The sequence below is a fragment of the Arvicanthis niloticus genome, chromosome 2 (assembly GCF_011762505.2).
Source record: "Arvicanthis niloticus isolate mArvNil1 chromosome 2, mArvNil1.pat.X, whole genome shotgun sequence".
Classification (NCBI taxonomy): domain Eukaryota; kingdom Metazoa; phylum Chordata; class Mammalia; order Rodentia; family Muridae; genus Arvicanthis; species Arvicanthis niloticus.
Genome location: NC_047659.1, coordinates 62,543,044 through 62,561,651, shown reverse-complemented (window position 1 = coordinate 62,561,651; position 18,608 = coordinate 62,543,044). Strand labels below are relative to the sequence as shown.

General features: G+C 35.6%; 1 protein-coding gene across 1 annotated transcript; it reads left to right on the top strand.

Annotated features, from left to right (window-relative positions):
• Positions 1 to 11,389: 11,389 nt before the first annotated feature.
• LOC117704231 (olfactory receptor 4P4-like) lies at positions 11,390 to 17,487 on the top strand. Its single transcript, XM_076929048.1, has 3 exons — positions 11,390 to 11,650; positions 12,250 to 12,317; positions 14,373 to 17,487. The coding sequence occupies exon 3, from the start codon at positions 14,405 to 14,407 to the stop codon at positions 15,326 to 15,328; it is 924 nt and encodes a 307-aa protein (XP_076785163.1). The 5' UTR covers positions 11,390 to 11,650; positions 12,250 to 12,317; positions 14,373 to 14,404; the 3' UTR covers positions 15,329 to 17,487.
• The last annotated feature ends 1,121 nt before the right edge of the window (positions 17,488 to 18,608 follow it).

Genomic DNA, 18,608 nt, shown 5'->3' with positions numbered 1-18,608 from the left:
TTCTCTTTTTCTCTGCATATGTATTATTATGTGGGTATATGCACATATTTTAGAGTCCAAATATATACATAAAAATGATCTCTAGATCATAGGTTGACTTACTGTCTTTGACAATTGCTCTCTATCTTGTTTGGGAGCGGATCTCTCAATGTACCTGAAGCTCATTCATTTATTAGGATGAATGCTCAGTAAATGTCACATATTCTTAGAGAAGTTTTTCAATTTTGTGAAATTTAATTTGTTGTTGCTCTTGGTGCCTATGTTAACAGTGTTCTGTTCAGAAAGTTTTCTTCTGAAGACTCTGCCAATGAGTTCAAGGATATACCCCACTTTATCTTCTATCAGGGTTAGTGTATCTAGTTTTGTGTTGAGGTCTTTGATCAATTTGCATTTGAATTTTATTTTTTATTTTTTTTATTTTATTGGATATTTTATTTACATTTCAGATGCCATCCCCTTTCCTCATTTCCCCCAGTAGAAAACCTCTATCCCATGCCCCCTTTTCCTTTTTGCTTTTATACACCTTTTTAAAAAGTGTTAATCAAAGGCTTTATAAGTTTGGTAATGCTCAATCAGAAGTGTAACCCAATACCCAACCTAGATATATCAACTATCTTTGACTGGTGGAGACACGTGAACATCTGCCTCCATATCCCCCCACTTTCTCTTTCTTTCTCTCTCTTGTCACCTAGCTTCTCCTCTCCTTCTCCTCCTCTCCTTACTCTTCTCTTCCTCTAGGTACTCCTCCCACCTTAGCTCCTCCTACATATCACCCTTCATGTTAAAATAAAACTTTTCTCTCAAAATACAATTAGAGCATAATTATGCCTATTTGTACCAGTGAGGTACAAGATAGTCCTAATACCCAGTCCATCATTTTGTTGACTAACCAGAATCTCTGTCATCTCTCCTAACTAAAACGCTTAGTTCTGAACCTGCCATTTTCCTTGGCTTTGGAATGAATGACAGCTGAAAACCATCCACTCAAATCTTTTCTCTCAAAGTAAATAGCCAGGATTGGCTATGAGACTATAGGTCTTCAACCCCATGAGAAATCCAGAATGACTGAGTTAACTAAAATTATGAGAAGCACAAAGCATAGCTTCTAAAACTTAGCCAATTTATAGAGACCACTGAATGCCTGGACAGTCCCTGTACTACAAAACATTGGAGCATCTGATCTTCAGCCTTCTGGCCCAGGATCATCTGACAGACCTTAGTGATGTAGAATTATTAAGGGCTGATTACTCTGTCTAGGCAGATATAATCAGTCAACTATTCTGCAAGTGTGTCCTTTTCTGAACAGTAATTTGTCTGTAGATGGGAAGAGGCAATTCTTGCCTAGTGGCTGTCTCACCACAACTGGAGTAACTCCAAGGATGCTCAATTTGTTCTTAGAATCCACAACAGGAAGCTGTCAGGAGCAGACAGGTCTCTAATCAAAATGAACATTAATACAGAAATCTTTGTAACGTCAATTCTGTGGACTTCTGATGTTTTGAAAATCAACTATCCATGTAAGGTAATCTGGACTGTGTCTGTTAACTCCACTCAGCTATTTCAAAATAAAATATAGAAAACACCCTAACAATAAACTCAAAGCCTTGAATTTGCTATAGGCCCTTAACTCACAGGCTAACCATCCCAAATCAGTTAAAAAAGTTAAGGAAGGACTGGGTCTAAGCCTTGTATTTCTAAATGTGTTATACAGGCACAATGCCTATGAGAGTATCAATATTCATCTCACTTTTATATCAATAAGAAGCTAGTACCAATGAAAACCTTAAAATTTGTAATCAAAGTAAATTTGTACCATTTAAGAAATTATATCTTCATCTTGATAATAATTATATAGATTTCTACCAATAGGTTATGGCTATGCAATAAATCCTACCTAATCCTCCCTATTCCCATAAAACCACTACTTTTCCCTAGAAAGACTGCCCAGTATTAACCACCTTAGTCCCCAAACCCAGGGAATAAGGGCACTGACTCTTCATTAACTTCCTCAAGCTGATTATGGGCATTGAGATATTAGAAGAGGGGTTGGGGAAGAGTGAATTGATAAGCCTCTGACACTGTGTCTTCACTGCATCCAGATGGAATTCCAGGACCTCATATGTTTGAGCAGGTCTGCTCAGCTTGCTTGATGAGTGGATACACCAAGGCTGTGTATTCTGCAATATACAATTCTCAAAACAAATTTTAGTATCTTGATAATTTTTTAGAGGGCTGACATTTTAATAAAGATGTTGGTTCTAACAACTTTTCTTTTTCCCCCTCTTTTATTGGATATAATATTTACATTTCAAATTTTATCCTCTTACCCCATTCCCCCCACTACCCAGGAACCCCTTATCTCATCCCCCCTCCTCCTGCTTCTATGAAGGTGTGCCCCTACCTACCCCCATTCCCCCGCCCCACCGTCATATTCCCCCCCTCCAGTGTTCAGCCTTCATGGGACCAAAGATCTCCTCTCCCACCTATGTCCAACAAGGCCATCCTCCCCTACATATACAGCTGGAGTCATGTGTCCCTCCCTATGTGCTCCTAGGCTGGTGGTTTAGACCCTGGGGAGCTCTGGCTGGTTGGTATTGTTGCTCTCCTCATGGGACCACCAACCCTTTTGGCTCCTTCAGTCTTCTCTCTAGCTTCTCCATTGGGAACCCTTGATCAGATTAATGGTTAGCTGTGAGTATCTGCCTCTGGGTATTTGACTTTTATGCAGAGTGATAAGTATGGATTAATGTTGTTAAAAATATGGCTGAGGATCCCATGGTTCCTCCCACCATGCTGTGAGTAGTCGGCTGGGAATGCTCTGGGTTCCTCCAGCTGGAAGTTGGGCCTGCTGCTCACTAACTAAAGGCCTCTCAAGGGCTCCTCAAGGTTCCTCATGGTGTCGGGCCCCAACCCAAGGAAGTCCTTGGGTTTCCAAAACCGGTTTATTGACATGGCAGATGGTGGATGGATCTGGATGCATACCCCATAAAACCCAGGGCAAACCAGAGTTAAATAGGGAGGGGAGGAGGGTGGAGGGGCTGGGGAGGAATGTTTAATCGGCTCCACTCTCTGGCCTTCAGGTACCTTATTAGTATATAAATCTCTCTCGGGCCTGGGTCAAACCATCCACCTGTGTACCTGACTGAAAGGTGAAGGTAGAATGGAGATTAGACCTTGTGATAGGCTGGACAGATTAATTTGCTTTCTTCTACAGGCAGACATACAGGCTGATCAGCACCATTTGTTGAAGATGCTATCTTTTTACAGTATGTATTTTTGGTGTCTTTAGAAACAATCATGTGTCCAAGTCATGTAGATTTATATCAGGGCCTTCAGTTTGATTACATGGATGATTGTGTCTGTTTTTATGTCCATACTACTTTTATTACTATAGCTTTGTAGTACAACTTGAAATTAGGAATGATGAGAGCTCCAGCAGTTCTTTGATTGTTAAATATTCTGGGTGTTTTATAGTTCCCTATGAAGCTGAGTTATGTCCTTTCAAAACCTGTGAAGAATTAATTTTGTTGGAGCTTTGATGGGGACTGTACTTAATGGGAATAGATTGATTTTGTTAGGGTAGCCATTTTTACTATATTAATCACAATGTTCCATAAGAATGGGAGACTTTTTCATCATCTGATATCTCTTCAATTTCTTTCTTCAAGGCTTGAAGTTTTTATCATACAAGCCTTTCATTTGCTTGACTAGAGTTATCTCAAGATATTTTTATATCATTGGAGGCTAATGTGAAAGGTTCTGTTTCCCTGGTTTCCTTTTTACTCCATATATTATTCATATATACAAGGGCTACAGATATGAGTTAACTTTGTATCCAGCTACATGGATGAAAGTATATCTCAGCTTTCAAAATTCCCTGGTGGAATTTTTAGGGTTACTTATGCATGCTATCATATTATCTGAAAATAAAATATACTTTGACTTCTTACTTGTATCTCCTTTATCTTTGTAAAGTCTGTCAATGCCCTAGCTAAAACTGCAAATAATATATTAAATAGGTCTGAAGAGTGTGGTTAAACTCTTGTTTTCTGAAATTAGTGGGATTGCTTTCAGTTTCTACTCATTTGATGTTTATTATAGGATCACAGTAAACCGGAAAGGACACCACCACTAGGACAAGACAAAAGCCTACAGACTGGCAAAAAAAAAGTTTTATCAACTCTGTCTCTGATAGAGAATTCATATCCAACATATATAAGAAAATGAAGATACTAAATATCAATAAAGTGAACAACTCAATTTAATATATGGTATAGATATAATCAGAAAAATTTCTACGGAGGTAATTCAAGTGGTTGTGAAAGACCCCCCCACAAGGGGACCCTCACCCAAGTCCAGACCTGCATGCCCCAAGGACACACGAGAGACCTTCTTGATGCAATTGCAGAGGAGGTTTAATGATGAGGGCCCTCGGGCCGGAACATATCTCACGCAGGAGATAGAGGTTCCGACCCAGAACCCAGGAAATTTGGGATATTTATGGGTAGGGGTTGGGGAGAGTGGGAAAATTTGGCATGCTTACATATAATTGGATATTTCAAACATCAGCAACTTGCAGAAGTGGCTACGTGTGAGCTGGCAGGATGACTAGTTATTTTGACCATGAAACCTTGGACTTCTCAGAAAGGGGGAGAGAAAAGTAAACACCAGATTGCCCATTACTCACTTGGGCTTGTCTGGGCACGTCTTAGCATGCCTTTTCATTTGGGTCACCCTGCCCCTGCAGGGGCTTAATATTTTTATTATGACTATATTTAACAAATTGTTGGTGTTCTTTGCTGACCATGAATTTTTGTTATTGTTTCAATGCTGCTTTCAAATTTTGTCCTCATAATTGTGAAGTGAAGAAATGTTTAATATCTTTAACCATCATGGAAATGCAAATCTAAATCTACTGTGAGGTTCCATCTTACCCCTGTAAAATTTCTAAGATCAATAACAGAAATGACATTGCATATGGTAAAGATGTGGATTAAGAGGAACACTCATCCATTGCTAGTGAAATTTTACGGCCATTATGGAAATAAGTATGGCAGTTCCTCAGAAAGTTCAGAATTGATTGACCTCAAGATCAAGCTATACAACTCTTGGGCATAGTCACAAAGGATGCTTCATTCTACCAGAAGAACATTTGACTAACCTTGCTCAATGCTGCTCTATTAGTAATAGACAGTGTTAGTTTTAAAAATCCAACCACAGTTCAGAGCAGACCACTCCAGACCACGCGGTTCCAAGGGGGAGGAGGTTTATTCAGTGGATAGGGCAAAGGTTGGGAGAGGAAGGTGGAAGAGATAAAAGAGAAGAGAAGTAGAGGCCGGCCATGACCACGTGGAGAGTAAGGTGGGGGAGGGGACAGAGAGGCAAGAGGGTAAGAGAGAAAGAGAGTAAGAGGAAGAGGAAAAGAGTAAGAGAGTGAGGAGGGGGCAAGCAGCCCCTTTTATAGTGGATCAGGCCTACCTGGCGGTTGCCAGGTAACTGTGGGGAGGAGCATACCTGGCTGTTGCCAGGTAACTGGGGAGGTGGAGTTTAGACAGAATACTGACAGAAACAGAAAACAATCTAGATTTCCTACGAGAAGAATTTATAAAGAAAATGTGGTACATTTACACAATGGAGTATTACTGAAGCTATTAAAAAAAAAGATGGCCTGAAAGTTTTAGAACAATGAATAAAACTTGAAAAACCATCTTGAGTTAGATAACCCAATCAGACTGAGGAAAAAAATACAGTATTTATTTATTTATTTATTTATTTATTTATTTATTTATTTATTTATTTATATGTGGATATTAGCTATTGAATAAATGGTATTCAAGCTATAGTCTGAAGACTCAGAAAAGTTAGGTACAGAGGGAGGGTTTAAGAAGTCACATGGATCTCTCTCGGATGGAGGAAAAAGAATCAATTTTGGTTGTGGATTGAAGAGTATGGCATAGAAGAGGAAGATCACGTATTGGGAATGGGGAGATGGGGATGAGAAAGGAATGTAGGGAGACACAGAATTGAGGAGTGTTTGAGGGAAATTATGTAAGCCCAGTGCAGTGAAAAATGTCCTAAAGCATATGAAGGCCATCCTTATTAAGTCTCCAAATAAGGAAGAAGAAAGAGTCCTGGCTGACAAATCTTTTATCAACAAATGAAGCTTCAGGATTTGGTTCCATAATATTGGATGACTGGCTAAAGGATTCTTGCAAGGAATCGTGGAGTTAACCTGGTTTAGGTCTCTTTAAAAGCAAGTGTCATAGGTTTTTCAGATTAGAATCTGGCTACCAGGGCACAGTGTGCCTTCTAGTTCCTGAGAGATTGCTTCACTGCCATAGACAGATTCCATGAAAGACATGAAAAATGTGTATATGTGAATATCAAGTCATTCTAGAACTGTTTTGTTCTTTTCCTCACTTATTAGATTTTAATAATAGTTCACAGGGTTTGTGTGTGTGTATGTCTTTTGTTCTCCCTTCTTTTGTCTTTAGTGTGACCTTCATTGGACTGAGATTCTTTCCAGTGTAAACCAAATGCTGATTTTGTGAGTTTTGTTTTCTTCATGACCTGGTATTTCCTTTTGGCTTTTTTTCTCTCATCAACTATCATATTCTAGAAATTTTTAAAAATTTACTTACAAGGTTTCTTGTGTTCTGTGTAGTGTTTATACTTGTTGTGATTGTGTCTCTAAAATCACTGTTTAGTTGGTTTTCTTAAGAGACACAGCACCCCAAAGGTCCAGGCCTGACTTATTGTATAATATTATTTTAATTAAATAACATAAATAAGGTGTTCCCATTTAAAAGCATAAATTTTACAATTAAGAAGAAAACAATTAGAAGTCACATGTCATGTTTCAATGATTCTGTAAATGAATTTTCATGTATAAATACATATGTAGCTTTTCATTTCTATAACTGCATAGACTAATAAAGAAATAATATAATATATTGGTAAATATGTTATTAATTATACAACTGTATTCACTGAGAGTATCATCTCTGACATTGTATATTAAAAGTTCGGTAAGCCATTATAGCTTCATGTTGAAACAAATCAAAGTCATGGTGCATGTTTGCAGAGGATATTAAATCCAGCAAAATGGCTACTCTGGGGGGGAATATAGATACATCTTTTATACACACACCTTTAATCCCGAACATGAAGTCTAATTGAGGGACAGATAACTGGACAAATCAGAAATAGAGTTGACAAAATAGAATACATCCAACTTTCATAAGAACAGCAAAGGGAAGAGAGGCTATTTAAGAGAGTACAGAGAGACCCAGTGGAGTTGAGTTGAAGTCTGTTCAGTCAGGTGAGTTAAGTGCAGTTGAGTTCAGTTCAGTTAGCTGAGGCAATTGAGTTGAGTTCAGTGAGTCATTGCAGTGGAGTTGAGTTCATGCAGTTCAGTGCAGGTCATCAGAGCCAACTGAAACCAGAGAGTAAGGAGACAGATGATTCGAACAAATTGTCAGAGTTGGTTTGAGGCCAAGCAGAACAATTCAGTGAGAAACTGAAAGAAGCCAGATTTAAATCAGTCAGCTTTCAAAGGAGTTTGAGCCAGAACAGCTGAATTGAACCAGCCCCACATTTCAGAAAGAACTAGAAAAGGTTAGCTTATTCAGAAGTAAGTCTCAGAACCTGAAAACGTTGAAGGCCTGGATTAGATTGTATTATAGTTAGTATCTACCAAGACTAGACAGAGGTTACCTGACAGAGGCAGTGAGTCACCAAAGAGACAATTACTTAATCCAAATAACTGTTACTCTCACACATGTTAATTTTTTAGGGGCAAACTTGAAAACTAATGTGGAATGAATGGTTGACCTAAAAGACTTAAAAGACTTAAAGATAAAAGAAGTCTTAAGTCTTAATGATGATCCTATTAGAATTCCTAAAATTGTATCAATGATTATTAAGCTCTTTTATAACAGGACTGCTATTAGGTCCCTCTCTGATAGTCAAAACTGCAATGAGAACTCTGCCAGTGCCATATGAAATTCTCATATGATCTTCACTGCCAGATAACAAAATCAAACTCAACACTACATGAGATAATTGATAATTAATGAAGTTTTCCTTATGACCATGCATTGTGCTGCTAATAGAAACATTGGAAGGAGGAAAAGCAAACCTATGTCTAGAATGATTGTTTCTCTAAGAATAAATTCTGCTCCTTCCATTCTGGATAATTTCTGGTATATTCAACCTACAATAACAGAGGTCAATATTCCCATTAAAAACTGTAACATGTTGAACATTCAACATTGTTGTGACATAATAATTTGCAAGAATATTCTACTAAAATATTTTCTTCTATTTGATTTGTGTACTTTGTAGAATTTTTAAATTTGTAAAATTATCAATTAGTGAGCAGTTTTGAAACAATGTTTTATGAAACCTATGAATTGATAGACATTTGAGAACATAAATATAATTAGCCAATAATATTCAGTAAAGTAGTGTAAGAATTTAAACAGATATTTAAAATGAAATACTACTTAAAATGACAAAATATTATTTACATGTCAACATTTTTAAAGTAAAATTAATAAAGTGCATGAAATATGAATCAATAAATAAAATATATACTGTCTTCATTTAAAACCGTTAATATTCTTAACATTGGAGAATGACAGAAAAAAATGTTTATGCTATTTAAGGGTCATATGAAAAAATAACCAGAAAAAGTTCAACCATAACTTTCTATTTTTTGACCTTTTTTTATTAGTTACTTTCTTTATCTGCATTTAAAATGTTATCACCTTTCCCGGTTCCCACACCCCCAAACTTTCTATCTCATTACCTACCCACTCACTCCTGCCTACCCCGCCTTAGCATTCCCCTACACTGGGGCATCAAGCCTTCACAGAACCAAGGGCCTCTCCTCACACTGATGCCTGGCAAGGCCATCTTCTGTTATATATGTAGCTGAAGCCATGGGTCCCTCCATTTGTACTTCTGAGTTGGTGGTTTAGTCCCTGGGTGCTCTGGGAATTCTGGCTGATTGATATTGCTCTTCCTATGGGGTTGCAAACTCCTTCAGGTCCTTCAGTCTCTTCTCTAACTTCATTGGGGACTCTGTTCTCATTCCAATGGTCAGCTGTGAGCATCTGCCTCTGTATTTCTCAGGCTCTGGCAGAGCCTCTCAGAGATATACCAGGCTCCTGTCAGCATGTACTTCTTGGCATCTACAATAGTGTCAGGGTTTGGTGTCTGTATATGGGATGGATCCCTAGGTGGTGTAGTCTCTGTATGGTACTTTCTTTAGTCTCTGCTCCACAAATTGTCTCCTTATTTGATCCTGTGAATATTTTGTTCCCCTTTCTAAGAAGAGCCAAAGCACCCATAATTTGTTCTTTCTTCTTCTTGAGCTTCATGTGGTCTGTGAATTATATCTTGGGTATTCTAAGTCTGTGAGCTAATATCCATTTATCAGTGAGTGCATACCAAGTATAAGTTTCAAATTAATATAGTTTATATTAAAGAATATAATGTATACTCACAAATAAATATTGTGATTCAAAAGCTGTGTATTTTTGGAAGACATTATAGGAAACTTGGCAAAACAAAGACATGCTTATTGTACAGAAGACATTTTCTCTCCAACTGAATTATTAATTCAATATCAACTGCAATCAAATTTTCAGGGCATATTATACAATATAAGAGATAACAGATTGTGTTTAAGGCATGATTATTTTGAAGAAATAAATATTTTGAGAATTCCATACATGAATATTTTATTTTCATAATTTCCCATCCTTTTTTTTTTCACCTTCTATTCCCTTGGTGCATCTCCCCAGTTCAATGTCAAGCTCATGGCTTCTTCATAATTAGTGTTGTCACACCATTTAATGTTCTTCTTATATACATGTACTTAGGACTGATCATTTTATATTGGATCTTTTTCAAGTGGCTTGTTCATGTTGATTTACGCCTCTTTTGTTAGGCACTGGTTGCTTATAAGTCTTTATTTAGTGATGGGAACTTGTAAAACATTCCTCTATCCAAATGATATGTTCACTGGTGGTAAGTATAATTATTCAGCTCTTTCAGTCACTGATATTTGAGATTTCACAGGGACAGCATCTGCTTCATATCTAGAAGACATTGCCTATCACCAGGAGTCCTTATCCTCTAGCTCTCAGTCTTTCCAACTCTTTTTTGTTTGTTTCTAACACTAGATGTCACAGTCCCCAAAATACATCAATTAAGCATCTACCTAGGCACAAAAGTGTAAGAATATTAGAGGAGATACTCAAGATTCTGAATGCAAAAGAAAAAGAAGTGAAAGCTCAGAAAAGGAGGGAAGGGAGTTTTCTTGTTCCCCATTCCCACTCCTACAAAGCAGCAAAGCAGGGAAAAAATTATGTAGAAAGAGAACAGTGTATACTAGATCTTTCTTGGCTCACTAACTTTGTGATTAACAAAGGGAAACCCATTATTTGGCATGGTCAAGGCTCCAAAACCCATACTGCAGAATGAGTCTCCCCAGATGCATGTGCAGATCAGACCAGGTTAAAAACTTAGTGCTTACCCAGCAGATTTTGATTCCAGGTGTGTTGAAACACATGTCCCAAAACCCAGGCTGACCCTTAAGTTCTGTGTTAAGGTTTTTCCCCAAAGCCATGCTAGGCCCTTCACCTAAGGCTCCAGAAGATCTTGACCATATAGCTATCCTCAGTCTTTATGCCTACAGCTCTCTTCTGTGAGAATAGAACCTTCAGTATTGAGCAAATTTCCTAATTATCCCATGTTTTAAGCTAGCCTTTGTGACATAGCAGAGGCTCCTCCAGTCCTAGGGTTCAAGTTCTCCACTATAAACCCTAGTTGGGAGCTTGTTCACACATGATCTAGCCTCTGATTCTTTTCTAGGAATAAAACAAACCTGGTTGTTAAGCCTGAAACCATGGGTTGCCACAGCAAATCAGATAAAGTTATAGGGTCATTTAAATGTGAAGCAATGCAATATAAACATTCCTCCTGCTCATTGAACATTTGGTTTTGTTTTTGTTCTAACCAAACTCACAGAAATTGCTCTTATTTCCCTGCATCAAATATTCTTATGTCATGCTATTTGGCACTCAGAATGCTTTAGAATCTTTTCAGAATTAATGTCAACATATAACCAAGAGTTTGATGTTTATTATCATGAAGTACAGGTCAGTCCTTGGATAATATGCAGACCTCAAAGTATAACTTATTAATAACTTTGGAGCAACTACTTTTAAAAGTCTGAGAGGAATTAAATCATTTAAATTGCACAGTTGCCCAATGTTCTTTTGGGATATGCCTCATGCCTCAGAAAAAGTAAGAGGATATCTTGAGATCTAATCTCCCAGGTAATACACTTTAAACATCTTGGAATTTAACCAGAGAATTTATAACTCTATTTAACACCTCTAAGACCACAATGGATATATATCTTGAAAACAGAAACATGAAAATTCTTTCCCCAAATCTCAGTGACAGTTTTGTTTCAGGAGAGTAGGTTTTTTTCTCAGAAAGGAGGAGGGAAGTCCTAGAACCAGAACACTTTTAAACTGATGAATTACTTGGTATATAACATAGTCATCCAGTTTGAAGTGATAGCTACACAAAATAAGGATTGAATTGCTTACATTTGTATAGTATAAATCATGTAAGTATGTGCATACCCATTTTATAATTTCTCTTTCTTTTACTGTTTTGGAAACATTTTATCTACTATTTTTCAAATAAGGGTATAAATAAAGAATATTGACAAATTTATGAATTGTTAATTTATACAGAAGAATGAAGAGATATAAGAAAAAGTGAAAAAAATTAATGGAATCTGATAGAATAAAAATTCTTTTTCCTTTTCTGCCTTCCTTGTGAGATAAACACATGGTGAATGGTCAAAGAAAATTGAAAAATGTCAAGATTTGAATTTACCAGAGTCCAAGGATTATGAACATCATGAGGATCACAGTTGATGGATAGATAACACAGTGAAAAGAAGTTAAAAACTAAATTATAATTAAATTAATGGAGACTCATAATTTTCTGTGAGACTATGATCCAAAGCTTCGGAGTACATTTGTCAATTTACCTTTATTCTAAAAATTATTTTTATTAATTATTTGAGTTTTTATACATTGTTTTTTGGATGTATTTGCCAGTCAACTCATTTACATGCCACCTTCTCAATGCTCCCTTCTTGTTCCACACAACTTTGAGATCACTACTTCTTTTTGACTGTTTTCTTTTCTCTTAAAGTTCCGTATGTGTTGCTCAGCCAGTCTTGAGATTGGAGACTTTTCTGGTGTATGGTCAGAATACAAGGGGTAAGTAACATCATTAAAACAAAATATCTGACTCTCCCTCTCTTAGAAGCCATCAAAGGTTAATAGCTTGTGAGCCAGTTGGAATTTATACCCAATGTACTCTCTTCATGCTGGGATTTTTTTCTAGTTAGAGCTTGTACAAGTCTTGGATATGTTGCTCCAATCAGTGTGAATTCTTGTGTGCCACTGTCAGGTTGTATCTGAAAAACACTATTTCTTTGACATTATCTACCACCATTTACAGTTTTTCCTGTTCCTTGTTGGAAAAGATCCCTGATCTTTAGAGTGATCATTACATATGAAAGTCTGTTGTAAGACTAAGCACTCTGCAGCACTCAACAGTTACCAGTTGAGGGTCTCTATGTTGATTCCTGTCCTCTGGGGGGGGGAGCATTTGTATTGAGGTATATGAGATCCTCTGATATAAACAGAGGATTAATGACTTTGACTTAAAGAGTTTTGATAAACAATTACAAATAAATAAATGAATAAATAAAGCAGTATAAAATTAGAAATTAAGTCATATAAAGCAGAATTTTAGGATTCAATTAGCAAAAAAAAATTTAAGGAAGATTATATAAATAGTCTCCAGTATGTATATATATACATTATCAAGAATATTAATATTGTTGTTTCTCTTGTTGCCATGAGAAATACATTAAGAATATTTGTTTTATGTAAAGGGTGATATTTAAATTAAAATTTTAATATATCATTGGTAATCTTTTGAAAATATTTATTGTATAATCACTATATATTTGTATCTGGGAAGACAAAGTCGTCTACTAGTGCTTGTTACCAATTGAACACCAGCCAATTTAACCTTTGTGGTCATGGAAGATTGAAAATAGAAATACTTGTTAAAGAACAGTGGGTAAGCATGATGGAGGTTAAGTTCTATGTCTATTAAATTATGGCTAGAACTTCTGTCTAAATATTAAAGTCATGCACTGAAAAAAATTGACTATGGCAGCAAGAATATAAGACACAGTAGTTTCTTGCCTGAATAAATGCCTTGAAGAATCACAGAAGAGATAATGATAGTAATTATGGAATCAGAGGAGATGCAGACTTGGGCTATAGTCCAAAGAATAGGGATGTTTCCTAAGGGTGGAAGAATAATGAGCAGGCCTGAGTAAACTGAGTCACATGTCTAAAGATGGAGCCATGTGGAGATTTCTTATTCATCATGCAGGAGAGTCTCAGTTCAGTACATAATGTGTTTTAAGTTCAATGAAAAAAACTAAGATTTTAAAGTTTAAAGAAAATGGACACAGAGACTAGAAATCTCCTGCCTGATGTACAAAAATCCAGGCTGACACATATTTTTAGGAAATTATTTCTACAAAATCAGAACTTTCTTAATTCTAAATATTCTTGTAAACATAATTAAACTTTTGACTTTTCTTTGTACTATTCATGGTTTTGAACACTGGTTTCCTTCCAGTGTTCAAAGAGAATGTGGCAACATTCTTTTGTCCCTTTATAGTCTAAGGGTTACTATTTTTAATTTGTGAAATTAAAAGTATTACAACTATTTAATCTTCATATAATATGATGTTCTTAGTCCTGATTCATATGACATTCACAAGCATATGAAATTATTCAAGCTATGATCAGGGATTGGATTTGGAACCTATAAGTCTTTCCATGACTATAATTCAATAACTGAATGTTCACTATCAAAAGTAAATATTCCACAATAAATATTAATTCTACAACAATATTATATACTTATTTGTGTTTCTTCCTTCACTTTAAGTCTCATAACTCTAAGCTACCAAGTGGGCAAATTACACAGTGATAAGGAGATCATGTCCCCAAACTCATTTGTATAAAGTAATATGATCTTTAATTTTATGTACTTTTTCTAAAAAAAACTTGATTGAAATGATTGTCAAATGACCAAATGATGAAAATTTTGTGTAGAAATAGACATGTAAATACAAACACACACACACACACACACACACAAACACACACATAATATATATATATTGCTTGATTCATACCATGCTTAATAAACATTCCTAATCCTCTGTCATTTTCTTTCAGCTAATGCCATTGAATGGTCATTACTTTGGAATATGGAAAGTACCAATAACATCACTGAATTTATACTGTTAGGACTTTCCCAGAACAAGAAAATTAAAACTCTATGTTTTCTGTTGTTCTTGTTTTGTTACATAGCTATTTTGGGGGGAAACATGCTCATTATGATTTCTATCATATATAGCCAGCTAATTGAGCAACCAATGTATTTTTTCCTTAATTACCTTGCTTTGTCAGACCTGTGCTATACCTCTACAGTGACACCCAAGTTTCTCGTTGATCTTCTCATAGAAAGGAACATAATTTCTTATACTAGCTGCATGGCTCAGCTTTTTACCATGCACTTCTTTGGGGGAATTGAGATCCTCATACTCACAGTGATGGCCTATGACCGCTATGTGGCTATCTGCAAGCCTCTGCACTACACCATCATCATGAGCAGAGGAAGGTGCCATGCCTTGGTAACTTTTTGCTGTACTGGTGCTTTTATACATTCCTTCTTCCAGAGCTTCCTTGCTATCAGCCTCCCCTTCTGTGACCACAATGAGATGGATCACTATTTCTGTGATATTTATCCTTTGCTAACTCTTGCCTGCACCAATACATACAGAGTCGGACTTCTGGTGGTTGCCAATTCAGGCATGATGGGACTGGTTACCTTTGTAGTCTTGATGTGGTCTTACTCTTTCATATTATTCACCATCAGGGCTTACCCTGCAGAGAGCCGTGGCAAAGCTCTTTCCACATGCAGTTCTCATGTCACTGTTGTCATTTTGTTCTTTGTGCCTGTACTTTTTATTTACATCAGACCAGCCACCAATTATCCAGAAGACAAAGTGTTTGCTCTTTTCTACACCATCTTAGCTCCCATGTTCAATCCTCTGATCTACACACTGAGAAACACAGAGATGAAGAATGCATTGAGAAAAATTTGGTGCCACAAACTATTTTTATTTTAAAGAAATCATATGATAGTCACTGCTAAATTAGCATGAAAAGGTAAACTTGGATGTTTGTCTTCCTAAATCTCAAAGCATTTGAAGGCATTAAATTCCATGTTTAATCAATAATAATAAAATCAATAGTAACTCTCATGGACTAATTGCAAATATTGTCTTTAATTAAAGATTATAATCAAATTTAATATCAATATTCATTACTTGTGATTGTTAATAATATATTTAATCAGATTCAAAGTACATGTTATAGTGTTGTTTGTGTGTTTTATTTTTTTAGTTTTCATATATATATATATATATATATATATATATATATATATATAATGTTTGTGTGTGATGTTTGTAGCATGTGGACATTATGAGAAGAGTACTATGTCAGGGTTTTCTATTCATACCATGCTCCTAAGGTATTGAATTGATCATTAACCAGGTATACACATGCACCTTAGTCTAACATAAGATAAAAGAGTTCACTGAAGGAAATGAGATATTGGGTTGGCATGTTCACATCCCTACTTTACGTTTCCCTCAAACCATGTAGAAGAGAATCTCTGTGTGGAATGGCAAGGAAGTGTGGACTTAACCTTGTCTGGGCCTCTGACTTTGTGAATGGCACAATAACTCCCATCCCTTTGCAAGCATCAAGTCATCTCCTATGCTAACTGCATGCTGTAGGTGTTTGCTATGTATTTCTTTGGAATAATTGAAATATTAATCCTGACAGTCATCATCTGAAGCCTTCTGCAGGCTTCTCAACTTCATGGTCAGCATGTACAAGACAAAATGCCTCTTCTAATGTTAGCAGCTTGGCTGCTGGAGCAGTTTTCCTCAGTTTTCTGTTGCAATCTTGCCCTTTTTTCATCCCAATCACATTATCCTCTATGTCTGTGAAATTCGTTCAAAGTTTCCTGTGCTTATACCCATATCACTGGTGTACTTGTTCTGGCCAATGCAGGTGTAGTCACTTTAGTGGTTCTTGTGCTGCTTTCATTTGCTTATTACGTCATTATTTTATTCACATTAAGAACACACTTAGCAGAAGGAAGAAGAAAATCTCTATCCACATGTAGGTTTCATATCACCCTGATACTTTCAGTCTTCAGAACTCACATCTTCCTATGCTAGACTTTCTACTACTTTCCCTGAAAACATTGTACTTGCAATGTTTTATAATATTGCTGTACCTATGTCAGTCGCTCAATATTGAAGGTGAGAAATGCAGAGATAAAAAATTTAGTGAGAACTTTTAGAAATTAAGGCATGTAAAAAATTTTGAATGTAATTACATCTATCTTATAGATTTCACTGTGTTTAGTGGAATGAATGTAGAAAATAACACTTATTTAAATTAATAACTACCCAAAGACTATTAAAATATCAATTTTTCAGACTACTGAACTGGGGTGAGCATTGAAATCATGAATCAAAATGAATAAATGTTGGTGTGCTTATCAGCAGCATATTCTTCAGATTTAATGAAATTATTGGATATTGAGGGCTCTATGAAATTACAGATATTTCATGATTGTAGAAAAATTTAAATTTATTACGGAATGTTATCTTTTTAAGTTTTGATAGTAATATGGCCATCTACATCATCTAGCAGTATTCATAAATCAACTGTGGAGCAGAGACATCAATATGATATTAATATGAAATAAATTACATCTTGAGTCAATACCTGGACTTATTATTGAAAAATATGAAGCACTGGTGAAAAGAAAGTCGGAGGTAATAATTCAGAATGTGAAAACAGATGTTGATTGTCTACTAATCACCCCAACTTTTAGAGCATTTCCCAGAAAATATATGAAGTCTGATTATAAATTTATTTGTATTGCCCTGCTTCTGTAATACCTAGAAGTTTCAAGTAAATTATTAGTGATTGGATAGGACTTAAAGGACTTTCTTGCTACAATGAGTAGAAAGTCACAAAGAAGAAATTAAATGTTCTTTAGAAACAAGGAAATTATAATATTGTGGTAAGGTAATAGTTATAGTATCTTAATTATCCTAAACAGTAAGTTACCACAATACCTACATGATATAAAATGGATTATTGAATTCTGATAGGAAATCAATGTGAAAACATGAAAAGATTTGAAGATACCTAAATATATATTATATCATAAAATAAACTATTCAAAAAGTTCTGTGTATATGTGGTAGAGCTTGTATACATAAAACATATACGTCCTGCTAATTTCTGTGGGTAACTAAAAATTCTCTAAAAATTAGAACAATAAGGTAAATTCCTTAACACAGAAAGAGCTTTGAGATATCAGAAGAAAGTTTTATCAAGGTTCACTGACAGTTGTTTGATCATCTTCATTTAAAAATAAAGAGGGTTGTTGGAGGGGTGAGGTGCGAGTAGGTAGGTGAGTAGGAGATCACCCTCTTAGAGGCAAAAAGAAGGTAGATGAGGTGAGGGCTTTGTGAAGGGGAGACAGGAAAGGGGGATAAGATTTGAAATATAAAAAAATAAAATAATTAATAAATAAAAATGCATTCTAGGGAAACAGAATTTCATTTAGAAATACTATTATGTTCAATTTTTTAAAAAAATATTAAATATTACTAACATATAAGTAACTAATAAAACAAATTTCTTTTCTGAAAAATCACTGAAAGCTATTTGCTAACCCAAAAGTTCAATGGTAACATATTTAAATGATCAATTCCACATCCATGTTAGAATCTAGGGGTAAATCTCAAGGTTTGGGTCAACACGTTTTACATTTTTAAAATAGAGAAATCTAATCTTTGTTTTGGAAGGAAATGCATCAAAGAAACAATACATGTGTTTTCATTAAAATATTAAAGTGTTTCTGAGAAGAAATCAGCATCTCTCTCTCTCTCTCTCTCTCTCTCTCTCTCTCTCTCACACACACACACACACACACACACACACACACACACATATATCACCAGATATTATTATTAGCAATTGTCCATTAACCAGAAGAATGTTTTGTCAGAAAGTTGAGGAATATAACCTGTATCTCCATGAGCCAGAGGAGGCTCATTTTCATGGAGGGGATGAAACCCAGCCATCTCTTAAATCTTGAAACAAACTACTTATTTATTTTTTCAAAATATTGTAGTAAGAATAAACTTCTATAGACTTATTATCACCTTTCAATTTTCTCTATGGAACCTAGAATTTCTAGTTTCTTACTGGAGCCCTCTAGGAAAACAGATTAAAGAATGCTATCTCTTTCAGAACAAGGTAGTTATGACCTACCAGTAATTAGTTGTTTTCATTGAATTGATTTAGTAT